Source organism: Staurois parvus, unplaced genomic scaffold (genome assembly GCF_062004578.1).
Source record: "Staurois parvus isolate SC_StPar_1 unplaced genomic scaffold, SC_StPar_1.0 ptg000437l, whole genome shotgun sequence".
In the NCBI taxonomy this organism is placed as follows: Eukaryota; Metazoa; Chordata; class Amphibia; order Anura; family Ranidae; genus Staurois; species Staurois parvus.
Genome location: NW_028318233.1, coordinates 4,478,608 through 4,497,112, shown reverse-complemented (window position 1 = coordinate 4,497,112; position 18,505 = coordinate 4,478,608). Strand labels below are relative to the sequence as shown.

The following is an 18,505-nucleotide window of genomic DNA, read 5'->3' as shown; positions in this document are numbered from 1 at the left end:
AAGTGTTGCCTATGGATATTAAAAATGTATGCAGTTTGTCGGCACTGCACGGGGCATGCACAGTTTTAAAGCATGTCATGTTTGGTATCTATTTACTCGGCATACCATTATCTTTCATACGTTACCAAATAATTGGCCAATATATTGTGTTTTTGTGCATTAAAATTTAAAAAAAAAGTGTTTTTTTTTTAAATTTGCTTTTTGAAAAATCGCTGCGCGATTACTATGTGCCATAAAAAATTGTAGTACCACCATTTTATTCACTAGGGTGTCTGCTTTAAAAAATATATAATGTTTGGGGGTTTAAATTAATTTCCTAGCAAAAAATACTGATTTTTTTCATGTGAACAAAAAGTGTCAGAAAAGGCTTGATCTTCAGGTGGTTAGAAGAGTGAGTGATGTGTGGCATAAACTTCTAATGCTGGGCATAAAAAGCCCTCCCCCCCAAAACGACCCCTTTTTGGAAAATGACAAAAAAAATTATTTTTTTTTTTTTTACACAAAATTGTCACTTAAATGATTTACTGCTCACACATGCCATGGGTGTATGTGGAATTACTACCCAAAATACATTCTGCTACTTCTCCCGAATATGGGTGTACCACATGTGAGAGACGTTTTGGCAGTCTAGCCAAGTACAGGACCCCAAAATCCAATAAGCACCTTCAGGCTTTTAAAGGTCTTTATTTCCTCATTACACTTCCAGACTACCTATCACAGTTTCAGAGGCCCTGCAATGCCAGGATCGTACCTAACCCCCCCCCCCCAAATTACCCCTTTTTGGAAAGTAGACACCCCAAGAAATTTGATAAGAAGCATGGTAAGTATTTTGCAGATCTCATTTGTTGCCACACGTGTTTGGAAAATGAATAAAAAAAGCAAAAACATATTTTTTCTATTCTTTTTTATATTTCAAAACCTTGTGAGTAAAAATGAGATCTGCAAAATACTCGCCATGCCTCTTTTTAAATTCCTTGGGGTGTCTACTTTCCAAAAAGGGGTCATTTGGGGGGGTTTGGCATATCAGGGCCTTCGAAACTGTGATAGGTAGTGAGGAAGTGTAATGAGGAAGTTACGCCCTTCAGGCTTTCAAAGTGGTCATTGGATTTCAGGCTCCTGTATGTGGCTAGGCTCCCAAAAAGTCTCACACATGTAGTATCCCCATACTTGGTAGAAGTAGCAGAATGTATTTTGGGGTGTAATTCCACATATACCCATAGCTTGTGCGAGAAATAAATCATTTAAATGACAACTTTGTGTAAAAAAAAAAAAATGTTTGTCATTTTCCAGAAACTTGTGGAAAAAAATAAATCTTCCATGGATTCAATATGCCTCACAGCAGATAGCTTAGGGTGTCTACTTTCTGAAAAGGGGTAATTTGAGGATGTTTGTACTATCCTGGTATTTTAGTACCTCAAGAAATGTGATGGGCAGTCATAGTTTGTAGACTTTCACACAAAGCAATAAATATCCACTTACTGGGATTTTTTTTTAACCAACAATATGTAGCAGAATACATTTTGGCCTAAATTTATAACGAAAGTTTAGTTTTTTTGGATATTGTTTATGACCGAAATGAGAAAATATTGTTTTTTTAAAAAAAATGTATTTTCTTCAAAACTTTTTCTGTTTATAGCGCCAAAAAAAAAAAGTGCACAGGTGATCAAATACCACCAAAAGAAAGCTCTATTTGTGTGAAAAAAGGACATACATTTCATTTATGTATCATATTGCATGACCGCGGAATTGTCCGTTAAACTAGCGCAGCGCTGTATAGCAAAAAATTGGCGTAAATTGCAGTATCTATACGATATCACACAAAGCAATCAATATACACTTATTGGGATTTTTTTTTACCAAAAACGTAGCAGAAAACATTTTGGCCTAAATTTATATCTAACTTTGAGTTCACTATATATTTTTTATAGCTGAAAGTAAAAAATATCATTTTTCTTCAAAATTTTTGGTCTTTTTTTGTTTATAGTGTGAAAAATAAAAAGCGCACAGGTGATCAAATACCACCGAAAGAAAGCTCTATTTGTGTGAACAAAAGGACGTAAATTTTGTTTGGGTGCAGCACTGCATGACCCCGCAATTATCAGTTGAATTAATGCAGCGCCGAGTAGCAAAAAGAGGCCGGGTCAGGAAGGGGGATAAATCCTCAGGAAGGCAAGTGGTTAAAGCAGAGTTAAACTAGATAACCATTATACATAAAATTCAATAAATAAATAAAGTCCTTGATGTGAAAATAATTAGTGCATGTGCTTCTTCCACAAACAATAAGTGATTCATGCTCTGTGTTCCCCACCTGTGAGTCCACTAACTCACCAGCTGTATTGGACTCTTAGAATGAAACAAGAATCATTCACGCTTTGGTGGGGCATGTGGAATTCTGCCGAGTCTTGTAGTCCTCCTGGTTTGAATGATGCTTATCATTCTCAATCATCCCGACATGATGTAGAGTATGTGCATGCAAAGAATGGAAGAAGGCATCCAAATAGTGTGATTCCATTTATTAAAAAGGAGTAGATACACATATATTGCACTCACATGCTTCCAGAGTAAAAATAGCTTAATTGCCGGCTTGGAAAGCAGTGCAACGCTTGTGTGCCACTAACACTGGTACTTATGTCACCACGGTCCGTAGATAGGAATTTCACATGCCCCACCAAAGCATGAATGACTCTTGTTTCATTATAAAAGTCCAATACAGCTGGTAAGTTAGTGGGCTCACAGATGGGGAGCACGGAGCACAGAGCAAGAATCAACTATTGTTTGTGGAAGAAGAACATGCACTAATTATTTTCACATCAAGGACTTTATTTATTGAATTTTATGTATAATGGTTATCTAGTTTATGCCATTTCTTATCAATTGTATTTGGACAGCGCTTCCATATGTATGTTGTTTATTGGAGAAGGGTATACCTTTGCAGAAGCAGCAGACTATCTATTCACGTTATTATTTCTTTTTAAATTGTTAAGCACACATTATTTGTTTATCTGTCCTGGGCGCAGGTTAATCACTACATATTAAAGTAGGGTTAGGTTATAAAAAAAATATCCCAAGCTTTGAACAACTCACCAAGCTCTGTTCAATCCATCATCTGAAATGGAAAGAGTGTGACACAACTGCAAACCTACCAAGACATGGCCGTCCACCTAAACTGACAGGCTGGGCAAGGAGAGCATTAATCATAGTAGCAGTCAAGAGGCTCATGGTAACTCTGGAGGAGCTGCAGATATCCACAGCTCAGGTGGGAGAATCTGTCCACAGGACAACTATTAGTCGTGCACTCCACAAATCTGGCCTTTATGGAAGAGTGGCAAGAAGAAAGTCATTGTTGAAAGAAAATCATAAGAAATCCCATTTGCAGTTTGTGAGAAGCCATATGGGAGACACTGCAAACATTTGAAAGAAGGTGCTCTGGTCAGATGAGATTAAAATTTAACTTTTTGGCCTAAAAGAAAAACGCTATGTGTAGCAGAAAACCGACACCACACATCACTCTAACCACACAATCCCCACTGTGAAACATGGCGGTGGCAGCATCATGTTGTGGGGATGCTTTTCATCAGCAGGGACATGGAAGCTGGTCAGAGTTGAAGGGAAGATAGATGGAGCCAAATACAGGGCAATCGTAGAAGAAAACCAGTCTGCAAAAGACTTGGGACTGGGACGGAGGTTCACCTTCCAGCAGGACAACGACCTTAAGCATACAGCCAGAGCTACAATGGAATGGTTTCGATCAAAGCATATTCAGGTGTTAGAATGGCCCAGTCAAAGTCCAGACCTAAATCCAATTTCACTCTCTGGAAGTGCAAAGCTGGTAGAGACATCCCCAAAAAGACTTGCAGCTGAATTTGTAATGAAAGGTGGTTCTACAAAGTATTGACTCAGGGGGGCTGAATACAAATGCACGCCACACTTTTCAGATATTTCTTTGCAGAACATTTTGAAAACCATTTATCATTTTCATTCTACTTCACAATTATGTACCACTGTTTTTGTTTATCACATAAAATCCTAATAAAATACATTTACGTTTTTGGTTGTAACATGACAAAATGTGGAAAATTTCAAGGGGCATGAATATTTTTTCAAGGCACTGTATGTCCATTCCTCGCAATGTCTAGGTTTGACAGATATTGGATACCTAGAGTACAGTACAGGTGCCAAATGTAGCATGCAAGTAAAAACTGAATAGGTTGCATGAAAGCAGCACACATGCAAAAATATTGAGAGCTCTCAACAACACAGCAAACATCAATGAGGTTAGCTGGTGCTAGACTACTCCAGTTATCCTAGGTTTGCACAACTTAAGTGTATAAAGCTGAGTATACACACACACACGGTTTATTTTTGCTCAACCAGTGGGTTGAATGAAGAAATAACTGACATAACCCGGCATTAACAAAAGCGATGTGGATGCAGAGATCTCTCCTGCTGTTCTATTGCATTCTGACAGGGAGGACCCCCCTGCTGATTGAATGCTGGTTTCCAGCATGACTGACTTAAGCTGGTCGTTGGACTGGCTTCGAACAAACAGCAGTAAACACTCACCAAATTTTGGTACGTGTGTACCAGGCTTTATTCCTGGAAAAAAATGTACCATCGTTAAATCATCAGTCAAACTTGCCAAAATTGGGAGGATCAGGAAGACATCAAGATCTCTTTAAGATATCACAGGTTTATTTTTTAATAAATGAGATATGTTGTCCAAAGCAATGGTAGTACCAGGAGTTCCGCACTGCACAAAGACCAACAGGGCTGAAAAATATTAATGTGCTGGCCTGCAGCAATGATTTCCTGTGGACAAACTAATTACAGACCTTCACAAACTTTTGGAAAAGGAAACTATGACCTCTAGGACCGTTTAACAGTTTTGTTAGCAATATTTGTGAAAGCAATCTGATTCATCTAAATAATCTTGTCAATAAATGCGTATGATTCAAATACCATGCTTTTGTGAGCCTTTATGAATATTTATGTAATATTTATGTCCATATTTTCTCTGCTTTTCTTACTCAATCCAGTCATGAAGGAGGGATCTAAGTAATTTCCCCAATATACAGATGGAAATCAAAAACTTTTCTAAATCTGAAATGTTGTTTTTAAAATACAAAACAGCAAAGACATAATGGAAATGTGAAAATTACATTAAAAATAACCTTATTTATACAGATGTCAACCTTCTCCATACTATTTTCTGTATGTTGGCTATGATTTTTGGTACAACTTTTGTCTGTCTTTTTGTTATATTGTAACTTTAAAACTTTGATAAAGTTTTTCACTGTTAAAAAATGACTTTCAACTAAATGTTCCAATAACTTAAAATGTACTCCAAAGATAAACAAACGAAACCAGCGCTCAAATCCTCATGCAGACCAAAGAGAATTCTGAATGCCAAACGAAGAGGTGCTGCCCTTCAAAGATCGGGGAATCTGGACACTGGTGAACAAAAGCAGACAAGGGCGCACTCTCATTGTGCATTACCGTGGTTGACCAGGTATTTATTGTGTAGACAAATAGATGTATACTCACAAACCAAAGGAAATTAAAAGCAATTTGGTAGTCCGCAAAGACAATAATGCTGTGCCCTTGATAGGAAGAAGTTGATGCATTTCGGGAGACGTACCCCCTTCCTCAGAGCTAAAAAAAGTCTCCCGAAATGCGTCCGTTTATCCCTATCAAGGGCACAGCATTATTGACTGTCTTTGCGGGCTACCAAATTGCTTTTAATTTCCTTTGGTTTGTGAGTACATATCTACAGGTGAAACTCGAAAAATTAGAATATCGTGCAAAAGTTCATTTATTTCAGTAATGCAACTTAAAAAGGTGAACTAATATATGAGATAGACTCATTACATGCAAAGCAAGATAGTTCAAGCCGTGATTTGTCATAATTGTGATGATTATAGCTTACAGCTCATGAAAACCCCAAATCCACAATCTCAGAAAATTAGAATATTACATGCAATCAATAAAACAAGGATTGTACATAGAACAATATCGGACCTCTAAAAAGTATAAGCATGCATATGTACTCAGTACTTGGTTTGGGCCCTTTTTGCAGCAATTACTGCCTCAATGCGGCGTGGCATGGAAGCTATCAGCCTGTGGCACTGCTGAAGTGTTATGGAAGACCAGGATGCTTCAATAGCGGCATTCAGCTATTCTGCATTGTTCGGTCTCATGTCTCTCATCTTTCTCTTGGCAATGCCCTATAGATTCTCAATGGGGTTCAGGTCAGGCGAGTTTGCTGGCCAATCAAGCACAGTAATCCCACGGTCATTGAACCAGGTTTTGGTGCTTTTGTCAGTGTGGGCAGGTGCCAAGTCCTGCTGGAAAATGAAGTCAGCATCCCCATAAAGCTCGTCGGTGGAAGGAAGCATGAAGTGCTCCAAAATCTCCTGGTAGATGGCTGCGTTGACCCTGGACTTAATGAAGCACAGTGGACCAACACCAGCAGATGACATGGCTCCCCAAATCAACACAGTCTGTGAAAACTTCACACTGGACTTCAAGCATCTTGCAGTGTGTGCCTCTCCATTCTTCCTCCATACTCTGGGTCCTTGGTTTCCAAATGAAATGCAAAAGTTGCTCTCATCAGAAAAGAGGACTTTGGACCACTAAGCAACAGACCAGGTCTGTTTTTCTTTAGCACAGGTAAGACGCTCCTGAAGTTGTTTGTTGTTCAGGAGCGGCTTGACAAGAGGAATACAACATTTGAAGCCCATGTCCAGGATCTGTCTGTGTGTGGTGGCTTTTGATGCACTGACTCCAGCCTTAGTCCACTCCTTGTGAAAGTCCCCAACACTTTTGAATGGTCTTTTCCTGACAATCCTCTCCAGGCTATAGTCATCCCTGCTGCTTGTTCACCTTTTTCTTCCACACTTTTCCCTTCCACATAACTTTCTATTAATGTGCTTTGATACAGCACTTTGGGAACATCCAACGTCTTTTGAAATTAACTTTTGAGGCTTTCCCTCTTATGGAGGGTGTCAATGATGGTTTTCTGCACAACTGTCAGGTCAGCAGTCTTTCCCATGATTGTGATTCCTACTGAACAAGACTGAGAGACCATTTAAAGGCTCAGGAACCCTTTGCAGGTGTTATGGCTTAATTAGCTGATTAGAGTGGGACACTTTGAGCCTAGAATATTGCACCTTTTCACAATATTCTAATTTTCTGAGATTGTGGATTTGGGGTTTTTATGAGCTGTAAGCCATAATCATCACAATTATGACAAATCACGGCTTGAACTATCTTGCTTTGCATGTAATGAGTCTATCTCATATATTAGTTTCACCTTTTAAGTTGCATTACTGAAATAAACTTTTGCACGATTTTCTAATTTTTTGAGTTTCACCTGTATTTGTCTACACAATAAATACGTGGTCAACCACGGTAATGCACGATGAAAGTGCGCCCTTGTCTGCTTTTGTTCACCAACTTAAAATGTACACCTAGTTTCCTTTAATATCCATGATTGCGTTTAGTACACTTCTCCAATATGCTTATCACTAAGGCTGTCAACAAGCCACTACCAGCTAGGGACACAAGCAAGCCAAAGGATTAGGTCTATGCATTGGGAAGAGCGACTGCAATGTCAGTAGCTAACGTCATAGATCCAGCAGACAAATGCAACCTGGTTTTACAGCATACAAAAACAGCAAGCAGATACAAAAACAACAACACAAATTAAATAGGGCCAAAATATCAGATATTAGTAATTTAAATTTACTTGCAATAATGTTCACCAACCCAGTAAAAAAAATGTCCAAACTTTGCGTTAGCATCACATATATTATTAACAGCTAAGTTCAGAGGCATAACTAGAACCTTCAGGGCCCCGATGCAAGAAACAATGAAGGGCCCCCTTCATGCAGCAGGACCCTTTTCACATGTTCTGTAACAGGTCCCTTCCTACAGTCTTTGGTAGGGTTGCCACCTTTTCTGCAAGCCAAACACCTTCACGGTGCTTGGCAATTTACTTACTTACACTGTAAGGGGGAGCTTTGCGGACTAAAGCAAAGGGGAACTCTGATGTAAGGAGTGCTCTGGGAACCCTGATTTAAGGGGGGGGGGCTATGATGTAAGGGGGAATGCTGTGGACTCTGGTGTAAAAAGGGAATTCTGATGTAAGGGGGTCTCTGTTCACTACAGCCACCCTTACATTAGGGTCTGCAGGACACCCTTACATCTGAGTCCCCCTTACATTAGTGTATTCACTCAGAGGCAGGAGAGAAAAGGAAGGGAGTGGGGAGACTTCAGTCCCAGTGGATGGATGGTGAGCTCACTCAACCCAGGATGGAGGCTCAGGCATGGACTGTTGGCACCTTTCATCTCCACCATCCATCATGTGGCTGTTGGGCTTCAAACTTCCAGCCCACATATCCCCTTTTCTGAGGCACAGCACTGCCACGGATTGTAATGTGGGCAGGCAGACACAGGAAGAGAGAAAAGTAGGAGTAGATTCATCTCTCTCTCTCCTCTCCCGTCTGTGTGTGGGAAAACTGTCAGTGCTGGCTCTGGGCTGTGTAAGAGAGATATTCTCAGCTCAGAAAACTGCAGCCAGCAACTGTGCTGGGGAGCCACAGTCCTCACTCTTTGGGGGCCCCTGCACAGTGGCAGAACACCTGGTAGTTTCATCTTTGGAACATGTTTCATGTTACATTAGTATATAGGGTGTAATATGTTCCAGCACCCCCCCACACACACACACACTCTGAGCCCCCCCATCTTGCAGGGGTTCTTTTCCCATATAGCCGCTTTCACATTTAAAATCGGCACATCCGCCCCTTTCATTCACAGTGATCTGTGAATGAAAAACACAAGAAGACTGGTCTGCCACCATGGTAGATAGTTTGCATTTCTCAATGGGCTATGAGCATACTGGAGGACATGTCTGTAGAAACCTGACATTGCAACATTGATCCACCGATTGCGGGTGTAATGCTTTGAAGACTTTCTGCAAAATTATGTGCATGGTTTATTTTTCCCTTTAGAGCTACATATGAGTGATTTTGGATTATGTGCAAATAGCTGCAAATATGCACTGCTATCAGAACATGAGGAAAAACACTAAATTTCCAACAAAATTCTCCTCATAATATGTATTCATCTAACATTTCCACTACTAAACAACCAGTTAAGCAATAAAGGGCTTTAATCATGTATCACATGACCAAGCAATTGTGCACCATCCAATTGTTGGTGTTACATTTATTCACTGTTTCCTCAGCCTTGAAATGCAGTAAAAAATGAAAGGATATGCTATAGCTTAAGTATCAAAACAATATTAATGTACACCAGAAATGTAAGCACATACACACAAGGCAGCATGTATATTTCTGTGAACAGAGCACTTAATTAACAGGAGATGAGTGGTATAAATCCATGCAGTTAGAACATCCATTGAAATGGCTTTTACCTTCCTGGCTGTTAGGCGCAGGGGAAGCATTAAGGACATCAGCTACAGGAAAAGAGTCAAACAAGCAATCAGAGAAGGAAATGTTGATTAAACAGGCAATACAAGTCATTATGATTCAGTAATTGACAGGATAAAGGAAAAAATTATGTCTGGAAGCTGTTATCTGTTACATAGGTATAGATATTGAAGATTGGATCTGTATGAAAATACAGTACAAGTTGTGGTTCATGCACTGTCATTAGTTTATTAGTTTTGAAAAACATAGTGTGTTTGTATTATTGCCTTTTCAGTGCCAATAACACATTCTGAAATCAAGCGCGACTTTGCCACTTAATATAAAGGGTGGATTAACTAAACAAGTTAGTTCCACTGGTACAAAAGTAGCAAATAAATTTTGTTTGAGGATACCATTAAAGTGGTTGTAAAGGCTGAAGGTTTTTTACCTTCATGCATTTTATGCATGAAGGTAAAAAAAACCTTCTGTGTGCAGCAGCTCCCCCAGCCCCCTCAATACTTACCTGAGCCTCACCGCGATCCAGCCATGTGAATGACATCCTCGGCTGTCCTGGATTTCTGCCTCCTCATTGGCTGAGACAGCAAACGGGAGACCTTGACCTCCACTGCTGTCAATCACAGCCAGTCAGCCAATGAGGAGTGAGGGGGTGGGGCCAAGACACAACTCCGTGTGTGTGTGTGTCTGTGTGAGATTGGACACAGAGCAGTGGGTGCCCCCATAGCAAGCTGCTTGCTGTGGGGGCACCCGACAGACAGGAAGAGCCAGAGGGGACCCGAGAAGAGGAGGATCCAGACTGCTCTGTGCAATACCACTGCACACAGCAGGTAAGTATAGATATATTTAAAAAAAATAAAATTAACCTTTAGAATTGCTTTAAGTTAGTTTGCACAAAATAAGCCCTTGTTGTAAATAAAACTGCATACCATCTGAGAGTGATTCATAGTCATAATCATAATCGTCTTCATCATCCTCCTCTTCTTCATTTGTAGTGCTGGTATTCAAGACCTGGGTACCATTGCTGGCCTGTGCTTGCATGTTGGCAAGTTGATGAGCCTACGATGATAAAATATAAATATAAAACAAACATTGTATCTCAAGAATTGTATAAAACAACCATTGTTATACATTAATGTCTCATATTTACACAATAAAAGTATTTAGGCTAGTTGTACATTCTTTTTCCCGAAGTCCACTGAGGGATACAGGAATATTAGGAATCCTTGAACAGTCTGTTCTACTGCTGTCTACAAGACATTGGGACTCCGGTACAAAAAGACATTAAGCTAACCACAACATTATGCTGTCTCTAAACGCCATGGTTCAGTTTTGTAAGCAAGCAATAGTGGCGCTAATAACACAGAGAGACAGGGCCTTTGTTCCTCAATGCAAAAACATGGAAAAACATTATATGATTTGGACAAGAATCTAATGTATTGTCCATTGAGGAACACAGGACTGTTAGAAATTCTTAAACAGTTGGCACATTCAAAGCAGCATTCTCTCAGAGGTATGAAGTTCCTCTATCTTATATTCAACTGCAGATTCTACACTGCAGAAGTCATCAATGGACTCCATCAACTCCACAAATAAGGACAGTGTTACTGAAGAGAAATCTGAGAGCAAGCTGGTTGAGCTATTTATAGGGATAATAAAATATGACACAGTGAGCACTAAGCCAGTTTTATTTTCATTTTGAGAAATATATTTATCCCACACAACTGGGCTCCTTGTTGATTGTTGAGATTAACAAGGGACCAATCTGGAGAGGAGAGATTTCTGAGAGTGATCTGAGAGGCCTGGATTTGATTAAACAGCGCTTCTATGACCTTGGATGTGGGGGTCATTCTCAAAAGGTGAGGGCCCACCCAAAAAGGGAATATCACAGAGGAAGTTTATGTATCTTGCACACAAGATCACAGGATTCAAGAAAGTAAAATCTTATTGGATTGTTGCTTATGTTTTATTGCAGATAGTGACTTTTGTTGCATCTTACACTTTTGGGATTTTTAACAATCCGATATGGAAATTGCCACAAGAGGAGGACACTGAAGATCAACCAGGTGATCCAGATCAGGATAGAAAATCACCTCTAAGGGAAAAAAGTGCTATCCAAAGGAGCAATGACTCTCAATCAACAAACAGAGGAACAACCAACCACCCACCCATCAAAAAACAGGTGGAACAGCACACCACTTGACAGGGAGAAAACTAGACCAAAAACTAGTGTGGAGAAATATATAATGGATCAAGTTCATGCCATTTGCAATAGTAAAACAAAAACATTTGGACAACTGCAGGAAAGGCTAGAGCCTAGCATATCTAACCCTTGAATTCAAGAAAAGGAACTTGGACAGAACATGTACAGGCAAAAATATATTTGTGGATGTGACAGCCCTCACAGCATAAGAAGTAAATGGAAGGGAAAGAACCCTTAAACTGGGGAAATGTAGGAGTGTTAACCCTGAATCCTTCTTAAAGTGCATTTAAAGCCAAGAACAAAAATTTAAAGAATTGCAGGAATGAGGATATATTATATCACAAACTAGCACACAAGAACATCTGGACAGATGGGAAGGAAAACAGCCATAAATGTTTCAACTAACAGCCATAAATGTTTCAGGGCTGTGGCAATCACACTGCACACACGCCTAACCATTTATAAAATATATGATTTGAAGAATGACCTAACATACCCCTGTAAGAACAAAATCCTCCACTGAGGAGCAAACAGTAAGAATCCTAATTCTAACACTAGGAATATTTACCTGTTAAAGAATAGGAAAGAGGGAGGAATCTCTGAGACTTCCTCAGAAGACAGAAGCTCGGTCACAGAAGAGGATCTATCTTCCAGTAATCAAATACCAAGAAGGCCTCCAAATTTACACTATTCCCTTTTTAGGGAAAACCTGGATAAGAGTAACAGTGGGGGAGATTTACTAAAACTGGTACAGTCAGAATCTAGTGCAGCTGTGCATGGTAGCCAATCCGCTTCTACCTTTGGCTTGTTCAATTAAGCTTTGGCAATAGAACCTGGAAACTGATTGGTTTTTATGTAGAGTTGCACCAGATTTGACAGTAATCCCCAGTGTGTCTTGAAAAATTATGCCTAAATGCATACATGATTAACCCTACCAAGTGGACAGGTTATCTATGGGCAATTGAAGAGGGTGATACTGGAGTAGGCCCTAATTGGTGAAATAGCACAAACATATGGATAAGTAAAGCCCACAATACCCTAAACATTGCCTCTTTATCACCCAAGGCCCCTTATGGCCATCATAGCCAAGTAGGCAGGGTGGAAGAGTACCCAGATGGGGAGGGATTTAACGGTGCCATTTTTTATCATGGCTCCTTCAAGTCCCTATAGAAAGAGAGGCCTGGTTAGGTCTATATTATCTTTTGTTTACTCACATCCTATTCTTATGTTATGCTATTATCCACTAGTGGTCATTTTAAGGTTGTAATACCATTCTGGGGAGCTTCCCTTACCACAGATAACTAGAGATAAAAAAAATGATAGATCTGTGGTTATCGGTTCTGTGATGATGCAGCTTGCTGTGGTATATATGTGTACATCTGTACCTATTTTTGAGACTTTTTAGCTGTCTTTATGAAACATGGCCATTCAAGGCGTTGTGTTTCGTACTTTTTTTTTTCTTTCTTGTATCAACTATTTTTACTTTTTTTTCATACTAATACATTTATTTTAACATATTCATGGAATATACTAGCACTTAAGCCTCATTTGTTGCCTGCAGTAATCACTGTATGTCTGTGGCGTCTATACCAAAGTTTTTTGTTGGCCCCAATGTGTCTTGTCTATTGATCTTCTAGGAGAGCATAGAATCTTCTAGTGACAGATATTTCCTTGTAGGGAAGAAGAGAGGTGCACCTCTGGTCAAAACCCTCTTTGTGGCAAGTGGGAAGCATCAGAAAAGCGGTTCTAAAAGGCAATACCACTATTCTGGGATAGTGTGGTCACAAATGACACAAACAACATTTTCAGTAGAGTTGGTAGGTCTAACCTTTCTAGAGGTGAAGATCTTGCAGTCTCCAGATGAAGTCCAGTGGAGGACAGATTAAAAGACTAACCAAAAGAGGGATCCCCAAAAACTTGGGAACTGTCTGTATCAGAGATCCAGTTTCAAGGAATAAGAAATAAGATACATCCATTAAGGGTGTCCTCCCAATATAGGAGGGCCCATGCCCATCCTGGCTAGAGTATGGCAAAAAGCTTTCAGGAATTCTTGGTCTAAAGTTACCAGCTTGGATCCTTGTTCAATATAGGAAGTAGGATGAATCAATTAAGGGTGTCCTAGGATAGGAGCTTGGTTACTTCATTTCCAAATTCTCTAACCGAGGGAGAGATATTGAAAAGGACTAAGAGACTGCACGGGGTGGGGGGCATGCTAAAAGGGAATTCCATGATAATCCCTAATACCCTGAAGCTGTGAACAGTAAAAAAACAGCTACCACCTGAAAAAGGTAAAAGGTCTACAGGGAGTTAAGGAGGAGTTGAGCAGGGCAGATACACTTGCAAATGATTGAAGAGTAACGGTACTAGTCAGTTGTATCTAGACAAGGATTGGGGATGATAGGACCCTTAGCACTTCACAAACTGTGAAACTAATTCTCTTAAGGGTAGTCTCTTGAGTGTTGGACAATGGGGAGGCCAGGAAAAGGCACTAGGGTTCACATAAGGGTCAGTGCAGTAAGTAGGGACCAGAACTGCAGAAGGACTGAAGAATCAGATATTCTATTGTGGAATCAAATCTTTACTAGGGAAGTAAGCAGGACTGAAGACTTGCTCATTATGCATCTTCTCAACATCCCAAGCATGCAGCTGCACTGCTCTACACATACAGTGGGTATAGAAAAGAATGACACCCTTTAACCACCTCCCGCCCGCCATATAGTAGTATGATGGACGTAAGGTGGTTCTCTCGTTCTGGGAGGACATCATATGACATCCTCCCATTCTCACTGCGCATGTGCGGCTCAGGGAGTGCGCAGCACGCCGATCGGAATCACCGATCACGGAAAGAGCTGAAGATGTCGGCTCGGTGTCCAATCACAGCTGAACACATGTAAACAGGGAAATGCCGGTTATCGACATTTCTCTCCTCTCGAGCTGTCACGCTGTCAAGCTCATCAATACTCCTGCCACTCTGACTCCTTTAATACTATGTCACGTCTTGATATGGCCTTTGCTTCTGTAACTACGCTTCCTGTGATCTCTGCAGTTGGCTATCTACCTAGCGGTATTTCGGATCATGCCCCGCTCTCCGTGGACCTCCTCCTGCTTACGTGCACTGGTTCTGCAATGTGGTGTTTGAATCCGCAGAGGTTGGAGGATGGGGTGGTACAAGCAGTGTACAGTGGGGATCGAAAGTTTGGGCACCCCAGCTAAAAATTTGTATTAATGTGCATAAAGAAGCCAAGGAAAGATGGAAAAATCTCCAAAAGGCATCAAATTACAGATTAGACATTCTTATAATATGTCAACAAAAGTTAGATTTTATTTCCATTATTTACACTTTCAAAATAACAGAAAACAAAAAAATGGTGTCTGCAAAAGTTTGGGCACCCTGCAGAATTTATAGCATGCACTGCCCCCTTTGCAAAGCTGAGACCTGCCAGTGTCATGGATTGTTCTCAATCATCGTCTGGGAAGACCAGGTGATGTCAAGCTCAAAGGTTTTAAATGCCTAGACTCATCTGACCTTGCCCCAACAATCAGCACCATGGGTTCTTCTAAGCAGTTGTCTAGAAAACTGAAACTGAAAATAGTTGACGCTCATAAAGCTGGAGAAGGCTATAAGAAGATAGCAAAGCGTTTTCAGATGTCAGTATCCTCTGTTCGGAATGTAATTAAGAAATGGCAGTCATCAGGAACAGTGGAAGTTAAAGCAAGATCTGGAAGACCAAGAAAAATATCAGACAGAACAGCTCACAGGATTGTGAGAAAAACAATTCAAAACCCACGTTTGACTGCACGATCCCTCCAGAAAGATCTGGCAGACACTGGAGTTGTGGTACACTATTCCACTATAAAGAGATACTTGTACAAATATGGTCTTCATGGAAGAGTCATCAGAAGAAAACCTCTTCTACGTCCTCACCACAAAAATCATCGTTTGAACTTTGCAAATGAACATATAGACAAGCCTGATGCATTTTGGAAACAAGTTCTGTGGACCGATGAGGTTAAAATTGAACTTTTTGGCCGGAATGAGCAAAGATACGTTTGGAGAAGAAGGGGCACAGAATTTAATGAAAAGAACCTCTGTCCAACTGTTAAGCATGGGGTTGGATCAATCATGCTTTGGGGTTGTGTTGCAGCCAGTGGCACAGGGAACATCTCACGAGTAGAAGGAAAAATGGATTCAATAAAATTTCAGCAAATTTTGGATGGTAACTTGATGCCATCTGTGAAAATGCTAAAGTTAAAGAGAGGATGGCTTCCACAAATGGATAATGATCCTAAACACACCTCGAAATCCACGGGGGATTACATCAAGAGGCGTAAACTGAAGGTTTTGCCATGGCCTTCACAATCTCCTGACCTCAACATAATTGAAAATCTATGGATAGACCTTAAAAGAGCAGTGCGTGACAGACAGCCCAGAAATCTCAAAGAACTGGAAGACTTTTGTAAGGAAGAATGGGCAAAGATACCTCAAACAAGAATTGAAAGACTCTTGGCTGGCTACAAAAAGCGTTTACAAGCTGTGATACTTGCCAAAGGGGGCAGTACAAGATATTAACTCTGCAGGGTGCCCAAACTTTTGCAGACACCATTTTTTTGTTTTCTGTTATTTTTAAAGTGTAAATGATGGAAATAAAATCTAACTTTTGTTGACATATTATAAGAATGTCTAATCTGTAATTTGATGCCTTTTGGAGATTTTTCCATCTTTCCTTGGCTTCTTTATGCACATTAATACAAATTTTTAGCTGGGGTGCCCAAACTTTCGATCCCCACTGTATGTGATCAAGGTATTCCTGATTATTGGAATACAAATTTGGGCACTGTTGACCTCTCCACGGAGTGGGAGGCATTTAAAACTACCCTCCATGAAACATTTATATCTGTTACTGGTATGTTACAAAAAATGCTCAGGTGGGCACCAAGGAACTGGAGTCTGATGGCGGCTGAAAGTAATTGTACTGCTAACCCTGGTCCCCTTACAAGAGCGGAATGGCTGCTGAAACGTAGAGATTATGAACTCCACTTGTTAGACCTTACTTAAAGAAAAATGCTATATACTGCCCAAAAAATTTTGAACATGGTAACAAGGCTGGCCGCCTGCTGGCTTATTTAACTAGGCCTGCATATGCCCCTAGTTCTATTCCCTGGATATGTTTGCCTTCTGGACAGTTAGGTACTACACCCTGGCAGTTGTGGATACCTTTCTGTCATACTACACTGATCTTTATGTTACAATTGCCCACTACTCCACAGATCAGTTACTCGACTATTTGGCACGGTTTACCCTCCAATCTTTGTCCCTGAGTGTGCGAGGGGATCTGGAGGTACCAATCTCAGTTGAGGAGATAGACCTGGCTATTTCACAATTATCAACTCATAAGACCCTGTTTCAGATCGCTGATTAGCCCATTCCTTCTTCGGAAGTTTAATGAAGCCCTAGAGACAGGTGTGTTACCTCCCACTATACAAGAGGCATTGATTGTATTAATGAATACAATTATTTTGAAAGCTCATAAAGACCCTCTTAAATGTGATTCATATAGGCAGATTTCCCTCATTAATGTTGATGTTAAAATTCTGGCAAAAGTATTGGCCAATCGTATGAATGATGTAGTGGAGACTCTGGTGAAGGGAGACCAGAGTGGATTTATACCTGGTCGCTCCACTAAAATGAACATTCCTAATTCGTTTCATAATTTGCAATACCCTCATGACTGCTCCTCTACATGTGTTGTTGTCTCTCTGGACACCTGTAAGGCCTTTGATAGTGTGGAATGGCCCTATCTATTTCAGGTACTACGTCTCTACAGCTTTGGCCCTCGTATGATAGCCTGGATATGTCTGCTTTGCATGGAACCTGTGGCCAGAATTAGAGTGAATTCCTATGTTACGAATGCCTTTCCGATACATAGGGGCACCAGGCAGGGTTGCCCCTTATCTCCCCTATTATTTGCACTAGTTCCCCTTCTATTAGAGGTCTTTCTATTGATACGATAGAGGAATGCATTTCCCTTTATGATGATACCTTGGTATATTTAGCTGACCCCCATGCCTCATTGTATACTCTACTACAAGAAATTACTCTGGCTTCCAAGTGAATTGGGATAAATCTAACCTATTTCCCCTCGATCCTGGTGCAGTGTCTGTGATTCACCCGGAGTCTCAACTACAAGTTGTTACCACGTTCAGATATATAGGGATTACGATACAACTGCCATTGAACTCCTACATTCCTAACAATATATGTCCATTGATTACCCAGTTGTGGATCCATACCAGGCAGTGGATGGTTCTGCCGTTCGACTTGAAGGGAAAGATTAATATCCTGAAGATGATTAATCTCCCAAAGCTGTTGTATGTGCTAGCTAATTCCCCTAGCAAAATACCTAAAACCCAATTTAAACAAATCGATACGATTTGTACTGTGTTTCTCTAGAAACATCGCTCCCCCAGTATGCCAATGGAGGTTTTGAGGCCGCCCACCTCTTTGGTGGGACTGGTCTTCCCTAACATCTATCTATATTACCTGGTGTCCCAAACGGTTCACATACATGATTGGCTGTTCCTTACTTCCGCTCATGCCTGCACTACTACTGAGGCGGCTATAGCTTCGTCCTTGGAAGCCCTGCATAATATTATTTATCGACACCAGGTACCCGCCTATCCTAGTACTACTATGCTATGTACATCCTTATCCTTGTTTACTGTCATGCTGACCCAAATATTTAAAACCTCCTGGGTCGTATCTCCCAATAATCCTCTGTGGCTTAATCCCACTTTGCAAGAACTCTATTCCCTGCCTGACCCCCAGCGATGGTCTTCTAGAGGAATTAAATATCAA

The 18,505-nt window shown here is 40.5% G+C and overlaps 1 protein-coding gene across 1 annotated transcript in view; it reads right to left on the bottom strand.

Annotated features, from left to right (window-relative positions):
* The window catches only part of PLCE1 (phospholipase C epsilon 1), a 596,448-nt gene that overhangs the window by 124,012 nt on the left and 453,931 nt on the right, over nucleotides 1–18,505 (bottom strand). Inside the window, exons 20-21 of the mRNA XM_089687781.1 lie at nucleotides 10,376–10,505; nucleotides 9,437–9,478 (exon numbers count right to left, since the gene is read on the bottom strand). Of these exons, the coding sequence (XP_089543907.1) occupies nucleotides 9,437–9,478; nucleotides 10,376–10,505 (172 nt within the window). The remainder of the gene's footprint in view (nucleotides 1–9,436; nucleotides 9,479–10,375; nucleotides 10,506–18,505) is intronic.